The following is a 25896-nucleotide window of genomic DNA, read 5'->3' on the forward strand; positions in this document are numbered from 1 at the left end:
CTTTCTCTTTCTCCCTTTCTTAGATCACTCCCTCTCTCATCCTTTGGTCTCTCCCTCTATACCTCTCTCCTTGATCTCTCTCGCATTTGGTCTCTCTATTTTTCTGTTTTCTCCCTCTCCTTCTTTCATCTATCTCGTTCTTTCTCCAACTGCTCTCGCTTTTTGTTCTATGATTCTCTTTCTTTGATCTCTCTTGCTTTTGAGGTCTCCATCTTTTCAAGTTATAATTAAATCTCACATAACAAATGCTTTTCATAATACATCAAATGCTGTAACAAAAATATTCCTCCCTGCAGAGGAAAACCCTCGCCATAAATTATCGGGAGATAAACAGCATTATATGGCTGCATATACACTGCCTTATTATCATGGAAACATTTTTGTATACGAAAGATGTTCTGAGGTTATTGTGCTGGATGTCTTGCTACGATATTCTTGGACTTGCTTTTCACCAGCTCATAAACTGTAGAAAAGAATGTCTGAAATGAAAAAATTCAAACACTGAATTTATCTTCCCCCCACATAATATCATCAAATATTTTCTTTGTTGAACTCCATAGGATCAAAACTGTAAAGATAAAGTGATGATAAATGAGATTCTTTTTATGAAAGGAGGAAGAAAATTGAGATAGATGGGAAAGATATGAAGAAGAGAGAAGAGAACAGAGCGGGTAGTCAGATAAAGATATAACCAACTCGAGAAAGACTAACGTTCACTGCCCCCTTATATATGATTGGAAACCTAAATGGGGAAAATTACAAAGCAGGCCTTCTTGTAACATTCACGAAATAGGATATCATGAAATATAACAAGATATGCAGTATAAACTTCAGACTAAATAAATAAGAAGCAACGGGGATATTACAGAGGTCTAGTAATTTAGTATCCAGACTTCCATATGAGACAGAGAAATTTAAATACACCTGAGGGTTGGAGCTTGGTACCTGTAGAAACATGCTAGTTGCAATAATTTGGAAACTCACTTCTTTTAGTAGCAATATGCTACGAAAAGTATATGAATAACACATACATCTATGTACACTCAACTTAGACTACTTCCCCCTTTGAGATGTTTTCATCAGTTTGGTTTTTGGTCCTCTTTATCACCAGAGCTCTTTGCATTGCATAGTGGCACCTAGAAAAGACAAAAGATACATACAACGTTTCAAAGTCAAAAGAATAACTTAAACTATAAAGTTCATTAAGAATAAACCTGGTGCAAAAAAACATATGAATGAAGAAGATTGTTATATCTTCCAAGAGCTTTAGTAAAGATGATAAACCACGAAGATCATCACACGATAATCTGATGAGTTCCCAGAAGGAGCTAAATCAAAAATAAGAGAATTTGGTGGAGGAAAGGAAAAACATTAGTAGAGGAGGAGAGAGAGAGATAAATAAATAATGGATACAATAGTCTTGCCACCCAAACAACTGGAAAAAAATACAAGTCACAAAGGAAAAATCAGTGATGAATTTATCCATGATTCTCCATTATATTCAGCGGTATATACTCCCTTATTGATCCAAGATATGGGTCTGTCCATTTCCTGTCTACAAGGGGACTCGATCAAAATTCTGTGTGATAAGCAATGTACAACAACAGTAATAGCCTTTATGATAGTTCAGATTTTTTCTAATGGCTATATATAATCTTGTTTCTAATAAAACTGTGAACAAAACAAGAAAACATAGGAAAATTTTCCAATACTTTGAGAATTTCAGTGAATCTGTCGACGATATTGTTGGAGTGTATGGTCCACCAATGCATATCAAATTCAATTCGAAAATGACGAAAAGGAATCCCCTCATAAGTTAATAGATTCGATAAATATACATCAAATTCAACACGTCTTGGTGATCTACACCAAGTTCGAATCAAAAATTGGTGAAAACAAAGAAATCTCCCTCACATTGTCTCAAAATTTTGAGCAAATAAAAGTTAAATTAAATTTAAATTTTGATGAAAATAAGGGAATCCCCCTCAAATGCTACTAAAGCAAGGCCAAATTCAAAGTGCGCTTATGAACGATATAAAGCTTTAATTTTGTTAAATGTTAGTACCTCCAAGGCAAATGATCAAGAAACATATATGGGGTGACGAGGATGTCTCTGAAAGCCTCCCTGTCAGCAAGGAGAGCTCGATGATCGTCCCTCCAGCGTATCTTCCAGCTCAATAAAGACATTGACCTTCTCTCTTTGGGTACTATGTGAACAACAAGACCAGGAAGAAACATCTCCACTGTTTCCTCCAAATTCAACTGCACAGAAGAGTGTGTCTGATCGGGACGATGATCCTCAAAATGGTTCAATCCATCACATCCACTGATGGCATCCATCTGATCAAGAATCTCTTCACTGCTAGATTCTTCCAGAGCCTTTGAACTATCTCCAACAATCAGGTGAGTTTCTTCTCGATGCAGAGAAGTGTCCCCCTGCCCTGCATTGAATTCACAGGCCCCCAAATCAATCTGACTGTGAGACTCAAGTATATGGAGATCAGTCTTCACGGATTTGCAAGGGCTACCGGAAGGCATATATAACAAGCAGGTGAGAGCATGGCTACAGAGAAAAATCCCACCTTTTATAGTAAATTTAAAGTGTGTTCTTTGAGTTCTTTGAGCTCTTTGATTTCCATTCCCGTGCACTGTTATAGAAGGTGGATGAGGAGAGGAGGAAGTGCTATCATTTGCCCCTTTCCCTTGGGCTCTGGTTGACTGAAGAATCCGTCTGACGATGTTAAACATTATTGCTGAATCGGCCGGGGGATTTTCAGAGAGAGCTGTGATTGCAGCCGCACGAAGTCTAATAATAGAGTTCACTGAAAGCCGTGCAGAGAACTCATCACTGTAGATGATACTGCAGAGAGAGCTCCGTTTTGTTAAAAAATGAGTTTTATTAAGATTGTGAAATCAATTGAAATTTTGGAATCTTGAGGACCTTGTTACAAAGCCTGAGCAGGCGTCCGCCACAACTTTATCGACACATGGAAGTGTTCCATATGAGCATACGTGTAAATTCGGGTACTGCCGAAATAGCTGCAGACAGAAAGTTTCCATCGGTTAAACAGAATTTTTTGCATTTGACTAATTTCTACAAAAAAATTGGAAGCAAGGGCCAACACAAAAATAGAAACTAAAGATTATCGCCCCAAACAGTCTTTTACACGTGTAAGCGTCAATAAAAAATAAATGCCTCTGAAAAGAGCTATGATAGCATGAAATTTCCAATTCTGTATCATTCAAGAAGACTGCAAAAGCCACTTAAATAGTTGAATAGTTGATGATATAAAAAGAACGAACACTTAGGTTGAAATGAAAGACCAGAAATCTGACAGCCAAATTGTGTGGCTAGAAGAAGATAAGATGAAGAATGAAACTTTTTGCCTTATTAATTTAGTAAATAAATTAATAGATGAAAGGTACTTAAATACAGGATGTATCTTTTCCAGGGAGATTGTGCCACTAAGAACAAGTAAAAAATGATGACACAATTAAAATACACAAGAGATATCCTGGAGCATAAGAGGAAAATGTGTTAAAGAAGAAGCAGAGCCCACTCTTATTCCAAGCATTGTGCCAACAGCACCGCCCAAAGAATGACCAACAATACAGATCTTGTAACCTTGGCATTCACATCCATCGCCAAGTAATGATGGAAGAAACCCTCCGCTTTCTGATGATGAAGAATCTGCAATTTATTAACATGAATAAATTCCAAAAATATTGGTCCTGCAATTTATTAAAAATATTGATGATAGAATAAGTTGTAAAAATATTGGTCCTGCAATGAATAAAATATACTTTTCACGTTTAAAAAAGATTCAAATAACATTTAAAAAGGATAAGATTGGGAGTCAACAATAATTTTAATCATATTTAGTAATTGGCCTTTATCGTCTCAAAATAACTAGTACATTATTCTTTTTTTTGGAAATAAGTACATCATTCATGATATTTATTTACTATTATCACAAGTTTACAGGATCGTGTACAAATTGGTGACAATGCTTTCACCTAGAAACTAGAAATTGAAATCTCAATTAGCCCTTATCTATGTAGGGATCAGATGTCAGTCTAGAGAGAGTTTAACCTAGTAAGGTCGTATTTAAACCATAAGGTCACCATTATTCCGGGCTGAGCCTTTGCGGTTGAAGATTCTTGATTCCTGTCAGGCCCAGTTTGTTGCTTGTTGGACAGAGTTCTGGCATCCAGCAGCTTCCTGTGAGGATCCTCGGAGTCTTCTGTTTGTTTTCTATTTACTCTTCTGCAAGATGGCTCTTAGTCTTCTGGCTCTGTCTTCCGTCTTCCAACTCTTTGTTTGAGGGAGAAGAGTAGGTCGGTAGTTCGTAAACTTTGGTCCAACAGTCTTGCATATATTTTGCATCATCTTTCCATTCCATCCAACAGTCTTGCAGATATCTGTAAGAAGATTGGTGAATTCTCTGTCATTTTTCTTGGGGTTTCTGTTGGGGAAGAGAAGAAGAAGATAATGACATAACTTGAACAGAGTACATGTAAGGGTATATGTACCCTAAGAGGGAGAGAGGATAATAGGGCTAATGGGCTTATAGAATAGGGCCCATTAGCCCATGAGGGATAGTCTATCACTAACACCCCCCCGCAAGCGAAGTATGGATATCTTCCATACCGAGCTTGGAGACGGCACGTTGAAGAAGAGGGCGGGAGAGTCCCTTGGTAAGGACGTCCGCTGCCTGGTCGGCGGATGCAACAAAGTCCAGGTCAAAGATCCCTTCGTCAACTCGCTCCTTGAAGAAGTAGCGGTTGCGCTCCATGTGCTTGATGCGGCCCTGTTGTCCAGGGTTCTTGGCCAACGCGATCGTCGACTTGTTGTCGCAGAAGAAGTGAATCGGGCCAGCATACTCCACGCAAAGATCGTGAAGGATGCCGTAAATCCACTGGCCCTCAGAGGCCCCATCGGCGAGTGCGCGGTACTCAGCTTCGGCGCTAGAGCGGGAGACTTTGTCCTGCTTGCTACTTTTCCTGCTGACGAGACTGCCAAAAACAAACGTGCAGTAGCCCGTGGTAGACCGATGATCCACAACGGAGCCGGCAAAGTCAGCATCAGTGTAGACTTTCACTGTCTGGTCAGTGCTGCGAGGGAAGAGCAGGCCCTTTCCGGGGCAGCCCTTCAGGTACGCAAGGACCCGGTGGCGGCCTGATGGTGAATCTCCGTGGGGAGTGCATAAACTGACTGAGCAGGTTGGCGGGCGATGTCGTGCCGAGTGTCGTCAAGTAGAGGAGCTTCCCACCAGCTGCTGATACCGGTGGGAATTGCCAGCGGCGAATCCTCCCTTTGCCCAACTTCACGTTGGGATCAATGGGAGTGCTCACCGGCGCTGTCGGTCATCCCTGTCAGTGCCAGTAAGTCGACGGCGTATTTCTGCTGCGAGACGAAGATCCCACGGGGGGAGTAGGCTACCTCAAGACCAAGGAAGTAGCGAAGAAGGCCTAGGGCCTTGATCTCAAACTCCTTAGCCAAGGCAGTGCTGAGGCGGACAGCCGGCAGCATCAGATCCCGTGATAAGGATGTCGTCGACGTACACGGCAAGAATGGAGACACCGTTCGGGCGGTGACGGAAGAAGAGAGAGGCATCTTGTCAGAAAGAGGCAGCCAAAGGGAGCAGAGAGAGAGCAAACTGGGAGGAATGGAGGAAGAGGAGAAGGGAGGAAGAGCTCCAGCCTCAGGCGGCGCCTTTTGGAACAAAAGAAAGGAGAAAATGTCATACTAAAGCGGTTAGGTTTGGGGCCCCTTTAAAGGGGCCCTTTACAATCTCCCACGTGGGAAGATTTTAAGTGACCTCCCACGTGGGAGGTTCTTTAAAATAAGGTCCCACGTGGGACAGTCCTGCGCTCAGAATAAAACAGAGAAAGAGAGGGAGAAAGAGAGAGAAAGAGGGGGAGGCCTCTTGGTGGGCCACTTATAGGCTTGTGGCCCACCTACACTTAGGCCGTAGAGAGAGACAGAGAAAGAAAAAAGAGAGAAAGAGTTAATGGTTGCTGGGCTCGGTCCAACACCCCCCCGCAAGCTAGGTGTAGATGTTGACCATGCCTAGCTTGGACACCAGCAACTGGAATCTGGGACCCGGCAGCGGCTTGGTGAAGATGTCCGCCTTCTGGTCTGCAGAAGGAATGAAGACTGGTCTGATGATCCCGCGCTCAATGTTCTCTGCCAGATAATGTCGATTCAAGGCCATATGCTTGGTTCTGTCATGCTGAACAGGATTTTTCGCAATGGCCAGAGCAGACTGGTTATCACAATGTAGTACGATTCCACCACCGTCGTACAAACCAATATCTTCCAGGAGGTGTTTCAGCCACCGGCATTCTGAGACGCCCCGTTTAAGAGCTCGTAACTCTGCCTCTGCACTTGACAGAGAGATTTCTTTCTGCTTTTTGCTCCTCCATGTGATCAAACTACCGCCTAGGAATGTGCAGTAGCCTGACGTGGATCGACTGTCGACAACAGACCCCGCCCAGTCAGAATCCGTATAAGCCTCCAGAGATAAGCCTCCGTCACGTGCAAAGAAGAGTCCCTGCCCCACTGTAAATTTCAGATAGGCAAGTATGCGATACGCCGCTCGTAGGTGAACTTCATGGGGCTCGCTCATGAACTGACTTAGCAGGCTGACAGCATACGATATATCTGGTCTGGTATGATTGAGGTAGATTAACTTCCCAATTAGTCTTTGGTATGATGTTCTATCAACTGCTGCCCCCCCATCAGCCTTTCCAATCTTCACATTTGCATCAAGAGGGGTTGAAAATGGCTTGCACCCCAATTGCCCTGTCTCCTGAAGGAGATCAAGAATGTATTTGTGCTGACTGAGCATGATGCCTTCTTTTGAGTATGCCACCTCTATTCCCAAGAAATACCTCAACTGCCCAAGATCTTTCATATCAAATTGTTTGGATAAGGATGCCACCAGCTGACCAACTTCTTCACGGTCCCCTCCGGTAATCAATATATCGTCCACATATACTAACAAAAGAGTTACTTCACCAGTCGAGCCTCCTTTTATAAACAGTGCATGATCTCCTCTCGCCTGGCGGTAGTTCAATTCGACCATCGCCTTAGTAAACCGTCCAAACCATGCCCTGGGGGACTGTTTCAGTCCGTACAGTGCCTTCTTGAGTCGACAAACTTGATTTGGACTATTGGTCAGCAAATATCCGGGGGGAGGCTGCATATAGACTTCTTCTTCCAGCTCCCCGTGAAGGAAAGCATTCTTCACATCGAGTTGGAGAATTTTCCAATCACACTTGGCTGCGAGCGCAATCAATACTCTCACCGTGTCAAATTTGGCCACTGGGGCAAATGTTTCATTATAGTCTATGCCTTCCGTTTGGGTATACCCTTTAGCAACCAATCTGGCCTTGAGCCGCTCTAATGTTCGATCGGATGAAAACTTCGGGGTGAATACCCAGCGACGCCCAACTGCTTTCTTGCCTTTGGGCAATGGCACGATCTCCCATGTTTCATTTTTCATGAGGGCACTCATCTCTTCATCCATAGCTGCTTTCCATCCAGGATCTTGAAGGGCCTCCTCCACCTTATTTGGAACTCGGAAATCTCCCAATTGAGACAGAAAACTCTTATATGGCTCACTAAATCGCCCATACTTAACATAGTGACTGATAGGATACTTAGCCCGTACTCGGCATGTTCGTACTCCCTTTCGAAGTGCTATCGGCCAACTAAGATCATCATCCACTGGTTGACCGGGAACAATATCATCTGATTTTTCTTCACTTTCTGCTGATGCTTCACTCACCTGCTCATCTTCTACCACAGGCTGGTCCACTTGGCCGTCTTCTTTTGACTGTACTTTGGTGACCTCATCAGCTGATGGAGATTCAGGTGGATCATCTTGGATCGATGGCATTAGTGGGACCGGAGTGGCCATGACTGTGTCCCTGTGACGAAGGAACTCAAAAAACGGAATACTGTCATCTGAGGAGGCACTTGGAGGTGAATTTTCTGCCTGAAAGTAAAATTCGGACTCATTGAACACGGCATCGGCGGAGACATAGAATTTCTGAGATGGTGGGTGATAAAATCTATACCCCTTCTGTGTGCTAGAGTAACCAACAAACACGCACCGAAGTCCCCTTGGATCTAGTTTTCCCATATTCTGATGGATGAAACTCACACACCCAAATACACGAGCAGGAAGTCCCGAGAAGAGTCGCACCTTGGGAAAGAACTTTTTAAGCAAATTTAAAGGGCTTTCATAACCAATCACCCGCATAGGAATTCGGTTTATCAGATGAGCTGCTGTCAGGACAGCCTCTCCCCAATATCTCTTTGGAAGATTACCTTGAAACAATAGCGTCCTGGCTGTGGCAAGTGTATACCCCAAGCGCCTCTCTGCCAGCCCATTTTGCTGGGGTGTATTCACGCACGACGTTTCGTGAACAATTCCCACATCTGAGAAGTAGGATCTAACTTCAGAATTCTGAAATTCTGACCCATTATCTGATCTGAGCCGCTTAATCCGCTTCCCGAACTGATTTTCAATCATCTTGCAGAATTCGACAATTACCCTTGGAGCCTCCCCTTTAGACTTCAATAAGTATAACCACATCACTCTTGTGTGATCATCAACAAAAATAATGAAGTAACGGCACCCCGTCATACTTTCCACTGGACACGGTCCCCACAAGTCACTATGGACACAATCGAATGGCGAAAGAAAACGATCATCCATTAACTTAAACGTACTTCTCCGAAGTTTTGCCATATGGCATGCTTCACAAAATAAGTTCTTAACAAAAATTCCTCGAAACAATGAGGGAAAACAAGTCTTAAGGAGATCGAACGGAGGATGACCCATCTGCTGGTGGAGACGGATCACTTTCTCCTGCTTCAAGCTTGTCCTCCGGGACAGCATGCATTGTCCGGTTCCACCATCCAAGAGGAGCAAGCCGCCTTCCTTCTAAAGGATAAAATCCTCTTCCCGAGTCCTTGTCACATAAAAACACCGTCACGATCTAAAGTAAACCTCCATCCATAGTCATCAACAATTTTCTGAATGGATATCAAATTAGCTCTCAGGTTTTCAACATGGAGAACATCTTTAAGCTCGCCAAGTGGATGAAGCAAAACACTTCCAACCCTTTGACCGCCAATAATCCTCCTCCGGCTGTCTGAACTTTATGAGATATGGCAGTGGATGAATAATGATTGAAAAACGACTTATCGGGAGACATATGATCTGTGGCCCCCGTATCCACTATCCAACTATTTGGAGAGGATGTACCTGATTGAGCGAGGGCAGTAGAACTGAGTTTCTCCTGCACCTCCTCAACTCCGGGACTGATAACAGTGGGGCCAGATTGTTGTGGTTGCGACGCTGCTACAAGAGCCTTCTTTCCCGAATTTTGATTCTTCCAGGCAAGTTTCCAGCAAGTTTCCTTCGTATGACGACGCTTCTTGCAGTAGTTGCAGAAAAGAGAGTCTCGATTGTCTTCCCCGTCGCCACCTACTGCTGAGCTCGATGGGGTTGGTCGGGCAGTGCCACCCCCAGGAGGATTCGTCCGACCCTCAGGACGCTTTGTAAGTAGGGCAGCCGAATTCTGGCCCTGTGAGTCTGTGAGACAGCCAGTCTGCTCTCAGCTTGTAGGATGGCGCCAATGGCTTCCTCTAGGGACGGCAGCCTCTCTCGATGCAAGAGTTGACTCCTCACCGATTCGAAGACCGGGTTAAGTCCCATGAGGAACGTGAAAATGCGCTGCTTCAGGATGTATTGCCGCTCTATTGACTGTGGATTCTGTACTGGCCATAAGTAGTCAATTTCTCTCCAAATTGCCTTCAGCCGGGAGGAGTATTGACGGATATTCTCCCCGCCTTGACGCGCCATCGATTCCTGCACTTTCAACTCGTAGATTCTCCAATCATTTGACTGCTCAGACGTGTACTTCTGGATTTCATCCCATAGCTCCTTCACTGTTGTACAATAGAGAAAGTCCCTCCTCATTTCAGGCGTCATTGATCTCAGCATCCATTGCAAAATAAGAGACTCCTCTGCTTTCCATCGCTTGTAATCTGGATCTGCAGGAGTTCTGGGTTCATCAGTGAGATGATCCCCCAGAAATAATCCATAAACTGTCAAAGTCACCATCTTTGACCATTCAAACATGTTTCCCCCATCAAACTTTACTTCTGCAGGGGGAAACACAATTGTTCCTCTTCCAACCTCTGAGTTTTGGGATGTAACCAGCCCACTGACTTCTCCTATCCTTGCCTCAGAGTTTTCTTGGACCACCCCTGGGAGTCTTTGACTTGAACTCGCCTCTTCAAAGCTTGCCATGTCTGAGGAGGTGGTAGAAAGGTTGTACTCGAAGGCAGGTGGTAGGGACAGGCCAAGAAAACACACTTCTGGATTTGCTGCTCCAGCAAAACTTCTCTGCTATCCTTGGTCGATGAAGCCCTAGGCTTTACTGCTCTGATACCATGTCAGAAAGAGGCAGCCAAAGGGAGCAGAGAGAGAGCAAACTGGGAGGAATGGAGGAAGAGGAGAAGGGAGGAAGAGCTCCAGCCTCAGGCGGCGCTTTTTGGAACAAAAGAAAGGAGAAAATGTCATACTAAAGCGGCTAGGGTTTGGGGCCCCTTTAAAGGGGCCCCTTTACAATCTCCCACGTGGGAAGATTTTAAGTGACCTCCCACGTGGGAGGTTCTTTAAAATAAGGTCCCACGTGGGACAGTCCTGCGCTCAGAATAAAACAGAGAAAGAGAGGGAGAAAGAGAGAGAAAGAGGGGGAGGCCTCTTGGTGGGCCACTTATAGGCTTGTGGCCCACCTACACTTAGGCCGTAGAGAGAGACAGAGAAAGAAAAAAGAGAGAAAGAGTTAATGGTTGCTGGGCTCGGTCCAACACCCCCCCATTGCTCTGAGTGTACCCTTCGGTCTTCAGAACAGAGGAGAACCGCCCAAACCACATGCGCGGGGACTGCTTGAGTCCATAGAGGGACTTCCGCAGTCGACACACGTGACCGGGGGGGCCGAGTGAGTAGCCCGGGGGTTGCTGCATGTACACCTCCTCCGTCAAGTCGCCGTGCAAGAAGGCGTTCTTGACGTCGAACTGGCGGATGGCCCAGTGGAAGTGCGCTGCAAGCGCTAGAAGAAGCCGGACAGTCTCCATCTTCGCCACGGGAGAGAACGTCTCGAAGTAGTCCACGCCATAGGACTGAGTGAACCCCAGAGCCACAAGCCGAGACTTGAGGCGTTCGAGAGTACAGTCCGCATGATGCTTCTTGGCATGAATCCACTTGCAGTCCACTACCCTCTTGCCCGGAGGTAGTGGAACGACGTCCCACGTGTGGTTCTTGAGGAGAGACTGCATCTCCTCGTCCATCGTCGTTTTCCAATGGGGAGAAGCGATAGCATCGGCTAAGCGTCGAGGAACGGGATCCGACTCGATGCAGGTGAGGAACAACTGGTAGGGAGGACTCAGCCGGTCAAAGGAGAGGTAATGAGAGAGAGGGTAGAGGGGGGCCTTAGTGCACTGACGGACCCCTTTCCGTAGAGCAATAGGCCACCCCAACTGATCGTCACCATCGACAGGAGAAGGAGCGGAAGCAATGGGGGACTCCCCGGGAGGAGCAGTAGACGACACACCGGGAGTCGTAGGAGACTCACCGGAGGGCGAGGGTAGACCGGGAGGGGGGGGTGACAAGGGTTGGTCACTGAGAGAGGAGGAGGGTGACGCACCGGGGTTTGACAAGGATGGGGGGCCGGAAGGAGGAACGGAGACCAATGGGAGAGGGAGAGCTGCCGAAAGGGGAAGGGCAGGTAAGGAAGAAGAGGTAGAGGACACGTCCAAGGACCCCGCAGGAGGAAGTGAGGAAGAGGAATCAAGGGGAGAAAGATCCGGAAGTGAGGAGGGTGGAGTGGGAGTGGTGGACTCCACGATCGGAATGGGCCCCAAGGGGGGGGCCGAGGGAGCCTCATCCAGCGGAAGGCGTGATGAGGTAGAGTAGTCCCCAAAATAGGGTTCATGCTCGGCAAAGGTTACGTTTGCCGAGATGAAGAACCGCCGAGAAGGCGGATGATAGCACCAGTACCCTTTTTGGAGGGAAGAGTAACCCACAAACACACACCAGAGTGCGAGTGCATCAAACTTCGTGCGTGTGGGAGAAGTATCATGGACGTAGGTGGTGCAGCCGAAGAAACGAGGCAAGAGTCCCGTCCGCAAAGAAGCATTCGGGAATGCCACAGTCATCCGGTCCAAGGGGCTGGAGAACTCCAGGAGTGGGGTGGGGATACGGTTAACAAGGTGAGTACTCGTCAAAACCGCCTCTCCCCAATAACGCCCCGGCGCCTTGGAGTCCAACAGCAATGTCCGCGCCGTCGAGGTAACATAGCCGATGCGACGTTCAGCCATGCCATTCTGCTCGGGCGTGGCCACACAAGAGGACTCGTGGAGGATGCCCCGGTCGCCAAAGAAGGAGGCGAGGTCAGCGTTGAAGAAGTCCCGAGCATTGTCGGAACGAAAACGCTGGATGCCTCGACCAAACTGTGTCTGTACCATGGCGCAAAAGTGTCGAACATTCTGCGCAACCTCCGACTTCGCAGTCAGGAGGTAGACCCACGTATAGCGGGTAGCTTCGTCCACAAAGAGTAGAAAGTAGCGGTGCCCTTTCAGACTGATCTGCGGTGCAGGCCCCCAAACATCACTGTGGGCTCGGAACAGCGGGGTCGATGTGTGAGACGAGGATGAAGTAAAGGAGGATCTGCGGTGCTTGGCTAACTGACAAGGTTCACAAAGCATAGTCTTAAGGTCCACGCCCGAACACAACGAGGGAAAAAGACGCTGTAAAGTGGAGAAAGGTGGGTGTCCAAGTTGCTGATGCTCCATCAGAAGGCGTCCCGACGCTGCTCAGCCACCGAGAGAAGAGTCCGGTGCACCATGAAGCACTGGGAGCGGCCTCCATCGTCCAGCATCAGCAGTCCGTTCTCCCGCCTAATCGGTGTAGTCCGGCCCACCTTGTCAGACAGAAACATGCCGTCAGGTTGTAGGTGGAAGGAGCAGGAGATAGCATCAACTAAGCGCTGCGGAGACATAAGCACGGCCCGCAGGTCAGGGACATGGAGAACGTTGTGGACCACACCGAGGCCGTCCACATAGACTGCCCCGATTCCGGCCACACGGAGACGTCCACCCCCGGCCGTGAGGACAGTGCGGCCACCACGATGCCGCTCATATGATACAAACCGGGCATTGCTCGGGGTCATGTGTTCGGTAGCCCCCGAATCAAGGACCCAAGTCGTATCGGAGACGACAGGTGAGTGGAAGGCCGTATGGCCACAGTACCATGCATCTGAAGATGAAGGAAGGGAAGACGCACCAAAGCCGCCGAAGTAGGCCGTGGACGGATTCTGCAGGGCAGCCATCTGGTCACGGAGGCGGGCCAAATCTGCCTGAAGCTGGTCCATAGTCACTGCGGAGGGGCTGGCGGAGGAGGAATCAGAATGGGCCACCATGGCCTTGCCTTCTGCGGCCTCTTTCTTCTTTCGCCAGTCATTCAGGCGCTTCTTGCACTTGTTCTTCCCGTGGCCCAGTTTGCCGCAATACGAGCAAATCGTCGTCCCAGCTGGAGGAGCGGCGGAGGTGGGCGTAGGGAGGATTGACGGTGCCTTGCCGCCTGAAGGGAGGGCAGAAAGTAGTGCAATCGACTCACCCGGGGGGCCGGAGGAGGGAGTCCCATGGAGGAGGAAGTGGCTTTCCTCTTCTTGAAGCTCCTTCACCAACTCCTCGAGGGCAGGAGGACCTTCCTTGCGGTGCAAGGCACGACGACGTACGTCATCATACTCGCGGTTCAGGCCATTGAGGAAGCCCATGATCCGCAGAAGAAGCACATTTTGGAACGTCTTGGACGTCGGATCGTCGGGCGGTAGGTAGTAATCCACTTCATCCCACATCTTCTTGTGGGCAAGTGCATATTCAGAGATCGTCAACGACCCCTGATGGAGATTGCTGGCCTGACTTGCAAGGGAATAAAGACGCCACCAGTCGCTTTCCCGGCCACAGAAAGAGCGCACCTGATCCCAGAAGCCTTTCACCGTTTTCTGATGCGGAAGACGGTCGCGGAAATCTGGAGCCAGGGTGTACGCATACATCCAGCCGAGGATGAACTGGTCCTCAACGTCCCACGCTGCATAATGTGGGTGGTCGATGGTAAGGGGGTCTTCAGTGCAATGCTTGAAGAGCTGGCGCGCCTTCAAGGTGGTCTCGACGAGGCGCACCCCCGGGAGTAGATTCGGGCCCCGTAAGAGTGTCGTCTCGGGGACCGGCGGCCGCGGATGAGCCACCTTGTAGGACAGTGGCTTCTCCAGGAAGTCGGTCTCGGTGAACGGCATGGTGCTGTTACGGCGCTGCTACGGTAGTGCTGCGGCTGCAGCTGCTGTGTGTGCGCGACGGCTTCGGGCTGCGGCTGCTGTGCGTGCGCGGCGGCTGCGGGCTGCGGCTGCTGTGCGTGCGCGGCGGCGGTGGGCTGCGGCTGATGTGCGTGCGCGGCGGCTGCGGGCTGTGGCTGCTGCGTCGCGCGGCGGCTGCAGGCTGCGGCTGCTGTGCGTCTTGCGGCGGCTGCGGGCTGCGGCTGCTGTGCGTCTTGCGCGGCTGCGAGCTGCGGCTGCTGTGCGTCTTGCGCGGCTGCGGGCTGCGGCTGCTGTGCGTCGCGGCGGCTGCGGGCTGCGGCTGCTGTGCGTGCAGCGGCTGCGGGCTGTGGCTGCTGTGCGTCTTGCGGCGGCTGCGGGCTGCGGCTGCTGTGCGTCTTGCGCGGCGGCTGCGGGCTGCGGCTGCTGTGCGTCTTGGCGGCTGTAGGTGGGCGATGTCAAACCCTAGGGAAGGAGCTCTGGAGCTCTGATACCATGTTGGGGAAGAGAAGAAGAAGATAATGACATAACTTGAACAGAGTACATGTAAGGGTATATGTACCCTAAGAGGGAGAGAGGATAATAGGGCTAATGGGCTTATAGAATAGGGCCCATTAGCCCATGAGGGATAGTCTATCACTAACAGTTTCCTATTTTTATATAAGGATAGGGAACCCATCTGGCATTGACTGAATCTTGTTTTACACAATTTCCAATTTTATTCATCTGGTAACCTGACTCCCAGGGTAGTGGTTTTCCACCTGCTTCCATGTTCTCTGCGCCACTCCATACCTCCGTCTCTTATTTTCACCTGTGCCCTAGGGCTGAATTTCTCATTGGATCACAATGTCTCATTGAATTTATCCTCTCTTCAAGCCTGATACTCTATATCTGTGAAATGCATCTGTCTGCAATATTTCTCTTGACTTGTACCTTCCCTATTGGCTAGGAGGAGCTTGAGAATTTCTGGTGTGAAGGTGGGGAGCTTTTGTGAATAGATGGGAAGCTTGTGAACGTTTCTTTTTCCTGACTTCAGCTGTCTGATCCATTCTCTGCAGTGTCTCCCTTTAAAGGGTCAATAAATCACTGCTTTGAAAGAGAAATCATTCACTTCTTAAAATTCCAGTGGTTTCCAGCCTTTAATATTGGCTTGAATTTCAGGGTAGAGAGTATTCAAATAAATGTCCTCTATGGATAATCTGTGACATGGGGTAAGTTGGCTGCTAGACGCTTAAATTCTGCCCTGAATGAGTTTACAGCGATCCCATAGAATTGGCTAAATTTACTGGTGAAGCACTCTCTCTGACTAAACAGAATATATTAAAAACTGCTCACTCATAAGATCAACAAGACACAAATTCAACCAGACATTTGTTACGCAGTTCGCATATTTTGCCAGTTTATGCATCAACAAAGTAAAGCACACCTGTAGGCTACGTACCATTTTGATCATTTGCTATGGCGTACACGAGTAATGATATCATGTTATTACAGAGTCAACCCTTGGAGGCAGATATCTAACCTGACACTAGTTTTGGAGGATCACAGAAGCAGTGATTTGTATCAAACAGAATCCAGAATTCTATTAATGCCTAGTTTTTTTTTTGAATTAAAAGAGGGAAGACCACCGGGAATTCGGTGGTCAACCCAGAAATACTATTAACATATATGATCATGACATAGTAAACACCATACTGTTAAGGATTAATGCACTAACCATGGGCCTAAGGCCATGTAATTGTAATAGAACTTTTAGGATATTTAATAAAAGAACTAATGACCTTAGGATGCTGCTAATGGACCTCTGCAAGGCCCATTATCAGCCCAGTAATGGCCCACTAAGGGCTCATTACACGCCCACTATGGGCCCACTAAGGGCCCACTGAATATCAGGCCCAATCAGGGCCTGATATATTCTGGGCCTGTTCTGGACAGGCCCAGCCTCCAACGGCTAGTTTTTTAACTAGCCGTTGGACCCTCCAACGGTCACTTTTCAAAAGTAACCGTTGGAGGGTTACTTGTTTAACAAGTAAGGAATTACTTGTTAAACAAGTAACTCTGTCTGAAAGGGCTTTTTTCCCTGGATTAATTCTGTATATAAGGGGAACTATGATGCAGTAATAGACATCTTTTCTTGCCCCAATCTTGTGCACTCTCTCTCTCTCTCTCAACTTTCTCTCTCTACTTTCTCTCTCCTCGGATTACCATTATCACACATACAATGGAAATTTCTGCCGAGACTTATGATACGATCCTGCTCTGGGCTTGTATCGGAAGGAGGTTGGAGGACGAGGTAAGGTAGAAGTTCCCGGGGTAGAGAGGATAAACAGGAATGGTCGGGGGAAGGCCGAGCTGAGGGGAGTAGGGATGGGCCAGGGACGAGCCGCCTGAAGACGCAGTGAGGTAGAGACAATCACGGGGACGGGGATCGTAGAGGGAGAGAGGGAGGACAGACCTAGACGAGGAGAGGGGAGACAAGAAGACCTTTCTTCAATCAACTTCTTCTTCTTCTTCTTGGCTGCCCTCTTAAAGAGAGGGCATCCCTATTTAAAGGGAAATACATAATAGCAATTGACTAGAACGCCCCTGTGGGCAAATATGACAAAATTACCCCAAGATAGGTTGAGGATCCTCTCAAGGATCCTATCACCTTACAATCTGGAAACTCAAGCAAGAAAAGATGGTCCAATGTTTAACCATTAACTTTTAAGTCTTTCTTGCTTTTAGGGAACCATTCATTCTTAACTCCTGAGACCAGATATCAAGTTGTCAATTAGAGTACAAAACATTTCACTTGAAAATTGAAGGAAGAAAGGATAGTAGATAGCACGGTTGAACCAGGAGAAGAGCCACCATTTGATGCAGCAGGGTGTGAATACAGCACATTGGGTCACCGTTTTGAGATAGACAGGGCACATCGAGTGACCAGAAAAAAGCAAACGTTTATTTCTCAGAATACAGCTATTTATACAGGGCTATTCCTGATCTACTATCCAATGGATGGTGGATCAGGGAATCACAAGTCCAACAGTCAAGTGCCCTTGAAGGTTATAATTCAAATATGCAATTTTTAAAGGTATAAAAAACCAGTTTTCCTCTGCCACAAAAAATAAAAAAAGCAAATAAGATAGATATTTTGGAGAGAAGAATGCAACATCCATGAAGCGTCCAAAAATTTTAGAATTGTCTCACTTTACTGTCAATTGATGCTAAGTTAAAATTAAAATTATTATAGAATGAAATGGAACACTGACCTTCATTGCTATTTTTTCCCTGAAGTTGTGAGTATAATTCTCGAGCAGATTCCACGATACCTGAATGCCCATAATGCGGAAAAGATATGAGAACTTGCTGCTTCACCTCTGGTGGCAAGGCATCACTACTGAAAATAAGAATGGAGTGTGGTCTTAGTTGTGGAAAACATTTTTTAAATGCTGTCCGCTGCTACACCAGCAGCAGTCTTCCAGCCATCAGCAGATAAAGCACACGTTTACTAAAAAGAATTCATGCTAACACGACTTAAGGACTAGTATAAATACCAATTTACAGAAGACTGGGTTCATTAGGATTAATTTTTAATTGGGACCAGAGAAAGGAAAAAAGAACGCAGTGGAAACAATAATGAGATAAGGACGTCAAGAACATGTAAATGACAGAGTCTAACAAACGCAAAGGGACCTAAGTTCAACAGGAACATGATTGTGAGGATCGGATAAGAAAACAAATAAATGTATCTTTAAAAAAGTATGTGATGCATCATTTTCACAAAAAAATATATGACTTCTTAGATGTACTTTCAATGAAGAACATCATCAAGATGTACTTTATCTTTGAAAGAGGAATCCCCCAAGAGCGTGAAACTAAAATGTACGTGATGTTACAAAGCACGTGATGCACTATCATAAAAAAAGATATGATTTCTTAGATGTACTTTCATAGAAGAGCTTAGCTTTATTTATCTTTTGAAATTGGACATCCCCACAAGAACGTGAAAAGCTAAGCTCTTCATATTGTATGGTGAAAAGAAAAAGTAAAAGAGGTCACTACATTTTCTGAGATAATTCTAATGGTATGCAATGGTACATTCGAGTGATTTATAATTCAGAATAAAATAAACGTGTGAAAATAATCATGATGATGTTCCCACAAATTTTCAATTGATAATGAGAAAGAAGGATAGAGAGAGAATGACTTCAACACGCCGTCTAGGTCATCAGCTGAAAGGAGGCACTCTCTGCATAAACCATCCGTTATGAGGTCTTCAGGAGTCTCAGTTCCGCGAACAGCAATGACCACTGTCTTTGTATGATGCAGAACAACGACGAAATATGCTGCCTCACGCCTTAGCTGTAGATAGATGACAATAAAAATTATTAAATAAATTTGAATACGCATAAATTTTCTTATCTTCCGTTCCAACAGAGACTGGTTGGGACACAAGATCAGACGCTAGAACAGATAAAAATTATGCAAAAAATCTGAGAAAACTATCAAATAGAATCAAAACTCTTAAATGGCACCCTGTTACGAGCTAAATAGAAGAAAAGGCAATTATGAACTGGGATATTACTGAACTAAATAATATTAAATTGGAAACTAAATAGAAGTGATAAGATGTCAAACAAAGAGTGAGATCAGACATTTCTGTGTCCAAACATGACTCAGGAGGCACAAATTGATACAATACTAAATAACGACTGTATCACTGAGGTCAAAAGAGGTCAAAGAGGGCTCCATGGTTGGCTAAACTCATGGCGAGAAATAACCGCCTACAGAAATAACTGGGGATCTGTTAGTATCCCAAATGTACCCATACAATGGGAAGGAAATAATCAAGTGAAGTTTGGATACACCAGCCCGATTCCAGTGTCATAGAGGCAAGAATTCATGAAGGTTCATTCACTTCTCTCTCTATATATATTCATCTCTCTTCCTCTCCCTTCTTCTTATCCTCTCTCACTCCCCTTTGTCCTATTTCTTGAATTCTAGACGCAATCTCCATGAGAACCGTATCACAAAGTTGCCTCCAGTAAACCATTTTATTTTCATTCTGAATACAAATTGTACTGTTCAAATGAAAAAAATATCTCTATTACCAAATGTTTTGAATCATTTATTTAAAAAAGGAAGAAACAAGGACAATCACAAATCTACATCAATTCAATTATTAAATTGTGCAGGAGTTAAAAATAAAGAAAGAAAGAAATCATGAATTGAGGGACAGTCGATTTCTGCAGGAAAGTTTGAAAATAAAGTTTTATAACTTACTGAGTACAAAGCAGAAATCAAAAAAAGAGAAAGCTTAGATGCAAAAGGAAACGTGGCTCCGATGTCCTTGTCTTACTTGAGAGACACGTCCTCGTCGAAGTACTTCAGGTGGCATGTTAATGTACTTCAGAAACGCTGCCGCATGGCCGCGCCACCAGTTATCACCCTCCAGCATGGGACGCCTGTGAGGATGATCAACCTATTGGTGATCAACATATGACTTTTGCAATAAAAATTATAAATAACAGCACCCTGGTAATATAAATGCATGATAGCTATTGGTGATTTTTAAGAAGAATAACAGTGAAGCAGAGGCATATTTTTTCATTTGTATCTTTGTCTACTTCTCTTTTCCATTTTTTATATTTGTTTCAGTATTTTTTCATTCATATTCTAGCGTAAATGACATTTCTTGTAAATGCAAATATGGTCAATGAACAGTAAATCATTTCCTATCTATCAGTTGGATGTACAACCATCTGATTAAATCGTGAATATTCATCAACGAAAAAAGTAATGATGCCAAGCTATTTTCACTTAGATTTGATCTGAACAGTTTAAAGGATCACAATCTTTTTCAAAACAAAACGATCTTTCGTGGTAACTGCATCCAATTTACAACAATAGCTGAAAATTCTTGTACACTTTGAGTTCTCTGTGTGATATATTTCTAGAGATACCGAAATGAAGATGCCTTCAATCAGACAGAATTTAAATCTTTGAAACAAACGTAGTGCAAGGCTTAATGTAGGAATGGGCCCTTATTCATCTCTTAAACTTATTAGTTATCGCATCAACTGATGGTATCTCGGACTGCAACCATATTGTGAGTAAACCAAGATTTGAGGTTTTTCTGTTCTCGCCTCCTTCTCAATCACATTGTCCGCCATCAATCGATTTCTTCAGTTAAAAATAGATTCAGGTGGCACCAGAAATTCATTTCACAGCCCAATAAAAGATATACCTGCGACGCATCCATGGAGTCAGAATTCCCTGTCTATGAAGCCAAGAGCACGGAAACCAAATCGGATTTCTCCCAAAATCAAGCAGTGGGCCCTGTAAAATAACTAGCTTGAGTGAGTACAGTTGATTGAAGACGAATGGAAGCAAAGTCCCAGATGAACACCGTGTATGCAGCTTCAGCGAATGGATGCAGCGCAACAGCCTCTTGAAGAACATTTTCTGGAGCCTCCATGGGTTCATTACAGTGATTTGGCATTTGTCTATGCCTTTGTAAAAGAGATAGACCTAAGACAGAAAATATCGCTGATTAGATGCCACAACAAAGAGTTGAAGATTTTCAAAAATAACAATTATATCATTCTCCATGAATAATAGTTCAAGACGGCTGCCTCTAAATTAAGAATCAGAACCTGTGAAGAAATGGATGAAGGGACAAACGTGGTCACTCTAACAAAAATATTGTCGGTAGAAACTAGTGGCTTTGCTTGCTTTGACTCAAATGGGGCTCCATGCTCTATCTTCTCTATAAGCTATCTAATTGGAGCTACGTGACTTCAGTTCCTTCCTCAATTTCTCAGAACAGAAACTTTCTTATAGTTACAACGGGTGGGTTACTTTTGAATCGACAGTAATTATGAAAGGGGGAAATAGCTCAATTGGCTAGAGTGCTGGTCTGTCACTGGTATCAAACAAAATATTAATTGGAGTGGAAAATGTAATTAAAATCAAATGTTGAATGCCAGTATCTGGAACAAACAGATGGAATAACTATATGTGGCCGAGAAGAGCTGGACAATATGCGGTAGATGAGATAGGTGTGGAGATAGCTAGAAATGGAGAATGGAGATGGCTCCCTCTCCCCCTCTGGTCGCGGAAGAGTCCGCACTCCAGCCTCAGCTTATATAAATGAACTTTTAAGGTGTAGACAGATATTTTGAAAATAAATATATTCTAAGACTCTTCATATTAATTGCTATAAAACAAATGAAATGTTCCTTGAAGTTTATAATCGAACTTGAGATATATGCAAATTAATTTCTGTGAGGATAAAACCTGCTAAAATTTCTAGATGTCCCGTCCCCGATGCCCTATATGCAACAAGATCTCCTAATAGCCTCGCAACAGAATAAACTTCATCCTCCCCTAAGACACTCCTGCACGGAGAGGAAAGAAAAAGATAAAAGAAGAAGAAATCTAAAACTGAAAAAAATAGTTTTTAAGTTATTGGGAAGAACGCCAACATGTATTTAGAGCGACCAAGACAGCATAAGAACTCTCGAATTCCATGGTCAAAAACTTCATGATAGTGGGCTTTCCAAGCATTATCATGAGTTGAATAAAATGACCTCCATCGAAGAACATCGGAACCAGTAAAACATTGGGAGATAGCCACAATCCAGATTATAACAGGGAAGAAGATCACTAGACCCCATTTTGAACTCATCCCCCTTTCCTGGGCTGAACAAAAGTCAAGTAATGTCATTAGTTCATAATTCCTAAAGCTCTAGCTCGTATCTATAAGGGTGGTATTTAGGCACAACAAAGAGAAAACTTTAAACTTTCAGGAGGGATACAGTAAGAACTAAAGTTTCATGAACAGAAACTATTTACTTATAGAAAAAATAATAGAAACTTATAAAAATACTTAATCAATCTATAAAGAAAAGAATTTCTGCAACATGGAGAAGGAAACGATAAATATAGATTCTAAATGAAGAAATCAAGAATCAAGAGGGATACAGTGGCTTCATAGCAAACTTCCACATCATTGATACCACCTCCTAGAGGGAGTACAAGTCTTTAAAAGAAAACATTGGGAGGGGAAATAACAAAAGAACACCACGAGAGGTGTTTTCTTGTATATCAGCTATAAATCTAGATTTTAAAAAGTCTTCCACAGACCAGATTCGTTGGTTATTTCCCTTCCCTATGTTTTCTTTTAAAGACTTGTACTCCCGCTGGGAGGAGGCATGAATTCTGTGGAAGTTTCTCTTGGCTTCCAGTATGTCTGTAACAGATAATAGTGTTATCCGAAAAGTATAGAAAAAATTAGCACCTAAAAAGCATCTTCTTGAATTGGGACCAGAAGAGATGACGTTGAAAATTACGACAGACAAATAAAGAGCCCCTACAATCTGTGATATAGTAATGACCATTCCAAATCTTGTCCACCACAGCCATCTTCTGTACCTAACCTGGAAATGGTAGAATAAATCAGAGTTGGTATACATGAACCTGTTTTTTTTCAGCATTTATCAAATTTTGGAATTCTTCAAACAAAGATAATAGTTTGCGAATAGAAAGAAATACAATGACAATGTCGAAATTAAAATTTATATCGTACACTCTAGAAAGCCCTTTCACAGATAACTTCCCAAACCAACGTCAAAACGAAAAGGGAATAGAAAAATGTCCTCCAAAAGACCCAATGGTATGACATTCACTCGTTAATAATCAGTACAACAGAGAAAACCAATTTCAAGTTGTCTTCTTCACCTTTCAACCACCACGTGCCAGAGTCACAATTTTCATGACGCAGCACTATTTCTAGATGGGATGTACACGGAGGGTTGTTTATATAATACTTGTCCTTGGGGTTTGATAATAGACAAGACATTCAATAATAAATGGAAACTATGGTTTCAAGATCCACAGCTGACTTAAATTTGGTAATTTTAGAAATCCTAAAGATCAGCATCATAGACACACATCTACAAATACTTAACATCTTCCCAAAAGCTGAATCACATATAAGAGCTCAAAGCTCGTTACACAAACTTAAACTTAAAAAATCAATTTGAAAACAGTGAAATTTAGAGATTGTAGAAAGCCACTGAAGACTATCAGTGAAGACGGCGAATGAAAACGCATGTATGGATCTGCGAAATAGTTTGTGAGAATCTTTGATTAGGAGGAAGGACTGACACGATCCTATAGCCCCAAGGTAACGTTCGGTGCTGCAGCTAATTAGGGCATATTAGTCTTTTGGTTGCTATATTAGTTTCTCCCTTTCAGTTAAATATTTGTGGCTCGCCCATGAGTGCAACAAAGAAATATGAAGAAGTATCCCGAATGATGATAATATCATCCGCCAAGACTACCAACAAAATGTATCCAGCAGAAGTAAAGCCAAAAAACAAAGTGATCCAACTGGTGGAGTGCCCACTGGTTTGCATCTGGAGAAAATGTCTCAGAATAGTCTTCACCATTGGTTCAAGTAATTCCATGTCCAACCAGGCGATCAACAAAGCCGGTCGGATTTTAACTTTAAACACCCATTTGCATTCCACAATTACCGTAGATGTTAAACATTATAATCAGGCATCAAGTTGCATTTGGCATTAGCACACTAATGCCCTCCTTCATCACAGCATGCCAGCCAGTATGAACCAAGGCTAATGATACATCAATCAGATTCGAGATGAAGTCATTTTATCATAGAGAAAGATGAAAAATAGGCGACAAAGTTGAAAAAGAGATGACGAGTACAAGTGTGAGGTACATCGCAGAGAGCGACAGGGAGATGAAGATCAGATGTGGGAGTCATGGTGGCGGCATCAATCACAGGACAACCACACAAAGGAGGAGAACAGCGGAATTGGGAGGTCAAAGGCTAAACCCACCTGTGGTGTATATTTTGGTACCATGGGGGAGGAAATCTTCAAGGATCCCCAGCCCCATTCATGGGTATTTTAATCACTTTTTTGGATTTATTGTAATTCCCTTTCAACGTTTGTAGAGAGGATAGACGAGAAGTTGAATTAGATAGGAGCTTCTCCTAGAGGGGTTGAGGAGCTAATGGCCTGTAACCAGTTCTCTCTATCTCTCTCTACATTTCGACGGATTTATCGCATTTTTTTAATTTTAGACGCCCCAGTATCATCTTCACATTCATTCCCATTTTGACTGAGAAAGAAAAATGACGGTTCCAGTGATAATTAATGATAAAATCGTATTACTTGATCGGCTTACTCCTGACCCCGAAAACAACCCATCAATATTTTCTTTGTCGGACAAGTTCAATCAAATGTGTTCACTACCGGAGACAGGACAGTAAGATGACGACTAAATTACTTCAGTGTTTTGTTCATCCCACTGAGATCTAGAGAAAAAAATGGATCTTCCAGGAACCAAAGTTCGAAGGGCTGGTCACTTTATCATCGGTCCAATCTCATTATTTTAAAAAAGGAACTTCTCGATCTCTCTAATTACAGTTATTAATTATCAGAGTAAGCAACAAGCAACAAAGACGAGGAAATATCGAATTGAATATGCAAATGTCGGCATTCAACGATAAATTTAATCAATCCATCGATATTTTTCTGAAAGTCAGAAATTAAGTACCCGTCTCTCATGGCGGACGGATGCATCAACAGCAACATAACCCTCAGACAAGCAATTCGCCACACTAGAAGCCGTCTCCATCTGAGCCAGCGCTACGCCAACCATGGACACAATCCTCACGCTGGCGATGACGATGATCGTGATAAAAGTGAGCTTCTCCCCGAAAGAACACGTCGAAGACATCGAAGAAAGCATGTAAACGCCAACTAACGCAACTCCCAAATTCCCAAATCCCACTACCACGCAGACCCATCTGAGACTTCGCAATTTGGACATCAACGAAGATCTTTCCACGGCTAAATTCGCCATGAAACGGGCCAGGAAGAGGTAAATTTTACGAGGAAGATGTCGGATGAGATGAGAGATTGGCGACTTGGGCTTGGGCGATTCGGGCATACTTCTGAAATCTTACCATGAGCGATCTGGTTCTTCGTTCTCTCGGAATTGACTCGGTTTGGAAGAGAGAGACGGATGAAGATGGAAGGCCCACGCCAGAGCTCATCAATTGCTCCGCTGAGCTCATTAATTAATTTGGGCCCTGTAGATTTTAATAATTGTTGGGATACATATAGGGTTTGACGGTGCCGGTCCGGTCAGGGTTTTTGGCAAAGACATAAACCTTATCTAAACTTTGGTCCGATCCCAGTCCGTTCTTCTTCGGTATCCGTCCAGTCCGGTCGGGGTTTTTGCCAAAGACAAAATCCTTACCTAAACTTTTGTTCTGTCCGGGATTTTGGCAAAGACATGAACCTTACTTAAACTTTGGTCCGATTCCAGTCCATTCTTCTTCGGTATCCATCCGGTCAGGTCCGGATTTTAGCAAAGATATAAACCTTATCTAAACTTATGTCCGATTCCAGTCCGTTCTTCTTCGGTATACGATCGGTTTGGTCCGGGGTTTGGCAAAGACATAAACCTTGCCTA

General features: G+C 44.5%; 1 protein-coding gene across 5 annotated transcripts; it reads right to left on the reverse strand.

Annotated features, from left to right (window-relative positions):
• Window positions 1-234: 234 nt before the first annotated feature.
• LOC144711024 (lipase class 3 family protein) lies at window positions 235-25514 on the reverse strand. Of its 5 annotated transcripts, none has more exons than XR_013583446.1 (14): window positions 24973-25513; window positions 22685-22823; window positions 21870-22086; window positions 21682-21782; window positions 20792-20913; window positions 20630-20721; window positions 19742-19847; window positions 18590-18744; window positions 17652-17779; window positions 3561-3691; window positions 2942-3039; window positions 2066-2860; window positions 946-1136; window positions 235-479 (listed from the first exon to the last, which is right to left on the reverse strand). XR_013583446.1 is itself a non-coding variant. In XM_078584932.1 (14 exons), the coding sequence occupies exons 1-14, from the start codon at window positions 25366-25368 to the stop codon at window positions 1049-1051; spliced, it is 2427 nt and encodes an 808-aa protein (XP_078441058.1). In that variant the 5' UTR covers window positions 25369-25512; the 3' UTR covers window positions 818-1048. The 5 variants fall into 5 exon arrangements, 4 of the variants coding, with proteins under 4 accessions (XP_078441058.1, XP_078441057.1, XP_078441056.1 ...); XM_078584932.1 differs by lacking the exon at window positions 235-479 and having other exon boundaries at window positions 818-1136; window positions 2066-2441; window positions 2583-2860; window positions 24973-25512; XM_078584931.1 differs by lacking the exon at window positions 235-479 and having other exon boundaries at window positions 818-1136; window positions 17652-17776; window positions 24973-25514.
• Between the last annotated feature and the right edge of the window lie 382 nt (window positions 25515-25896).

Source organism: Wolffia australiana, chromosome 13, assembly GCF_029677425.1.
Source record: "Wolffia australiana isolate 7733 chromosome 13, ASM2967742v1".
Classification (NCBI taxonomy): Eukaryota; Viridiplantae; Streptophyta; class Magnoliopsida; order Alismatales; family Araceae; genus Wolffia; species Wolffia australiana.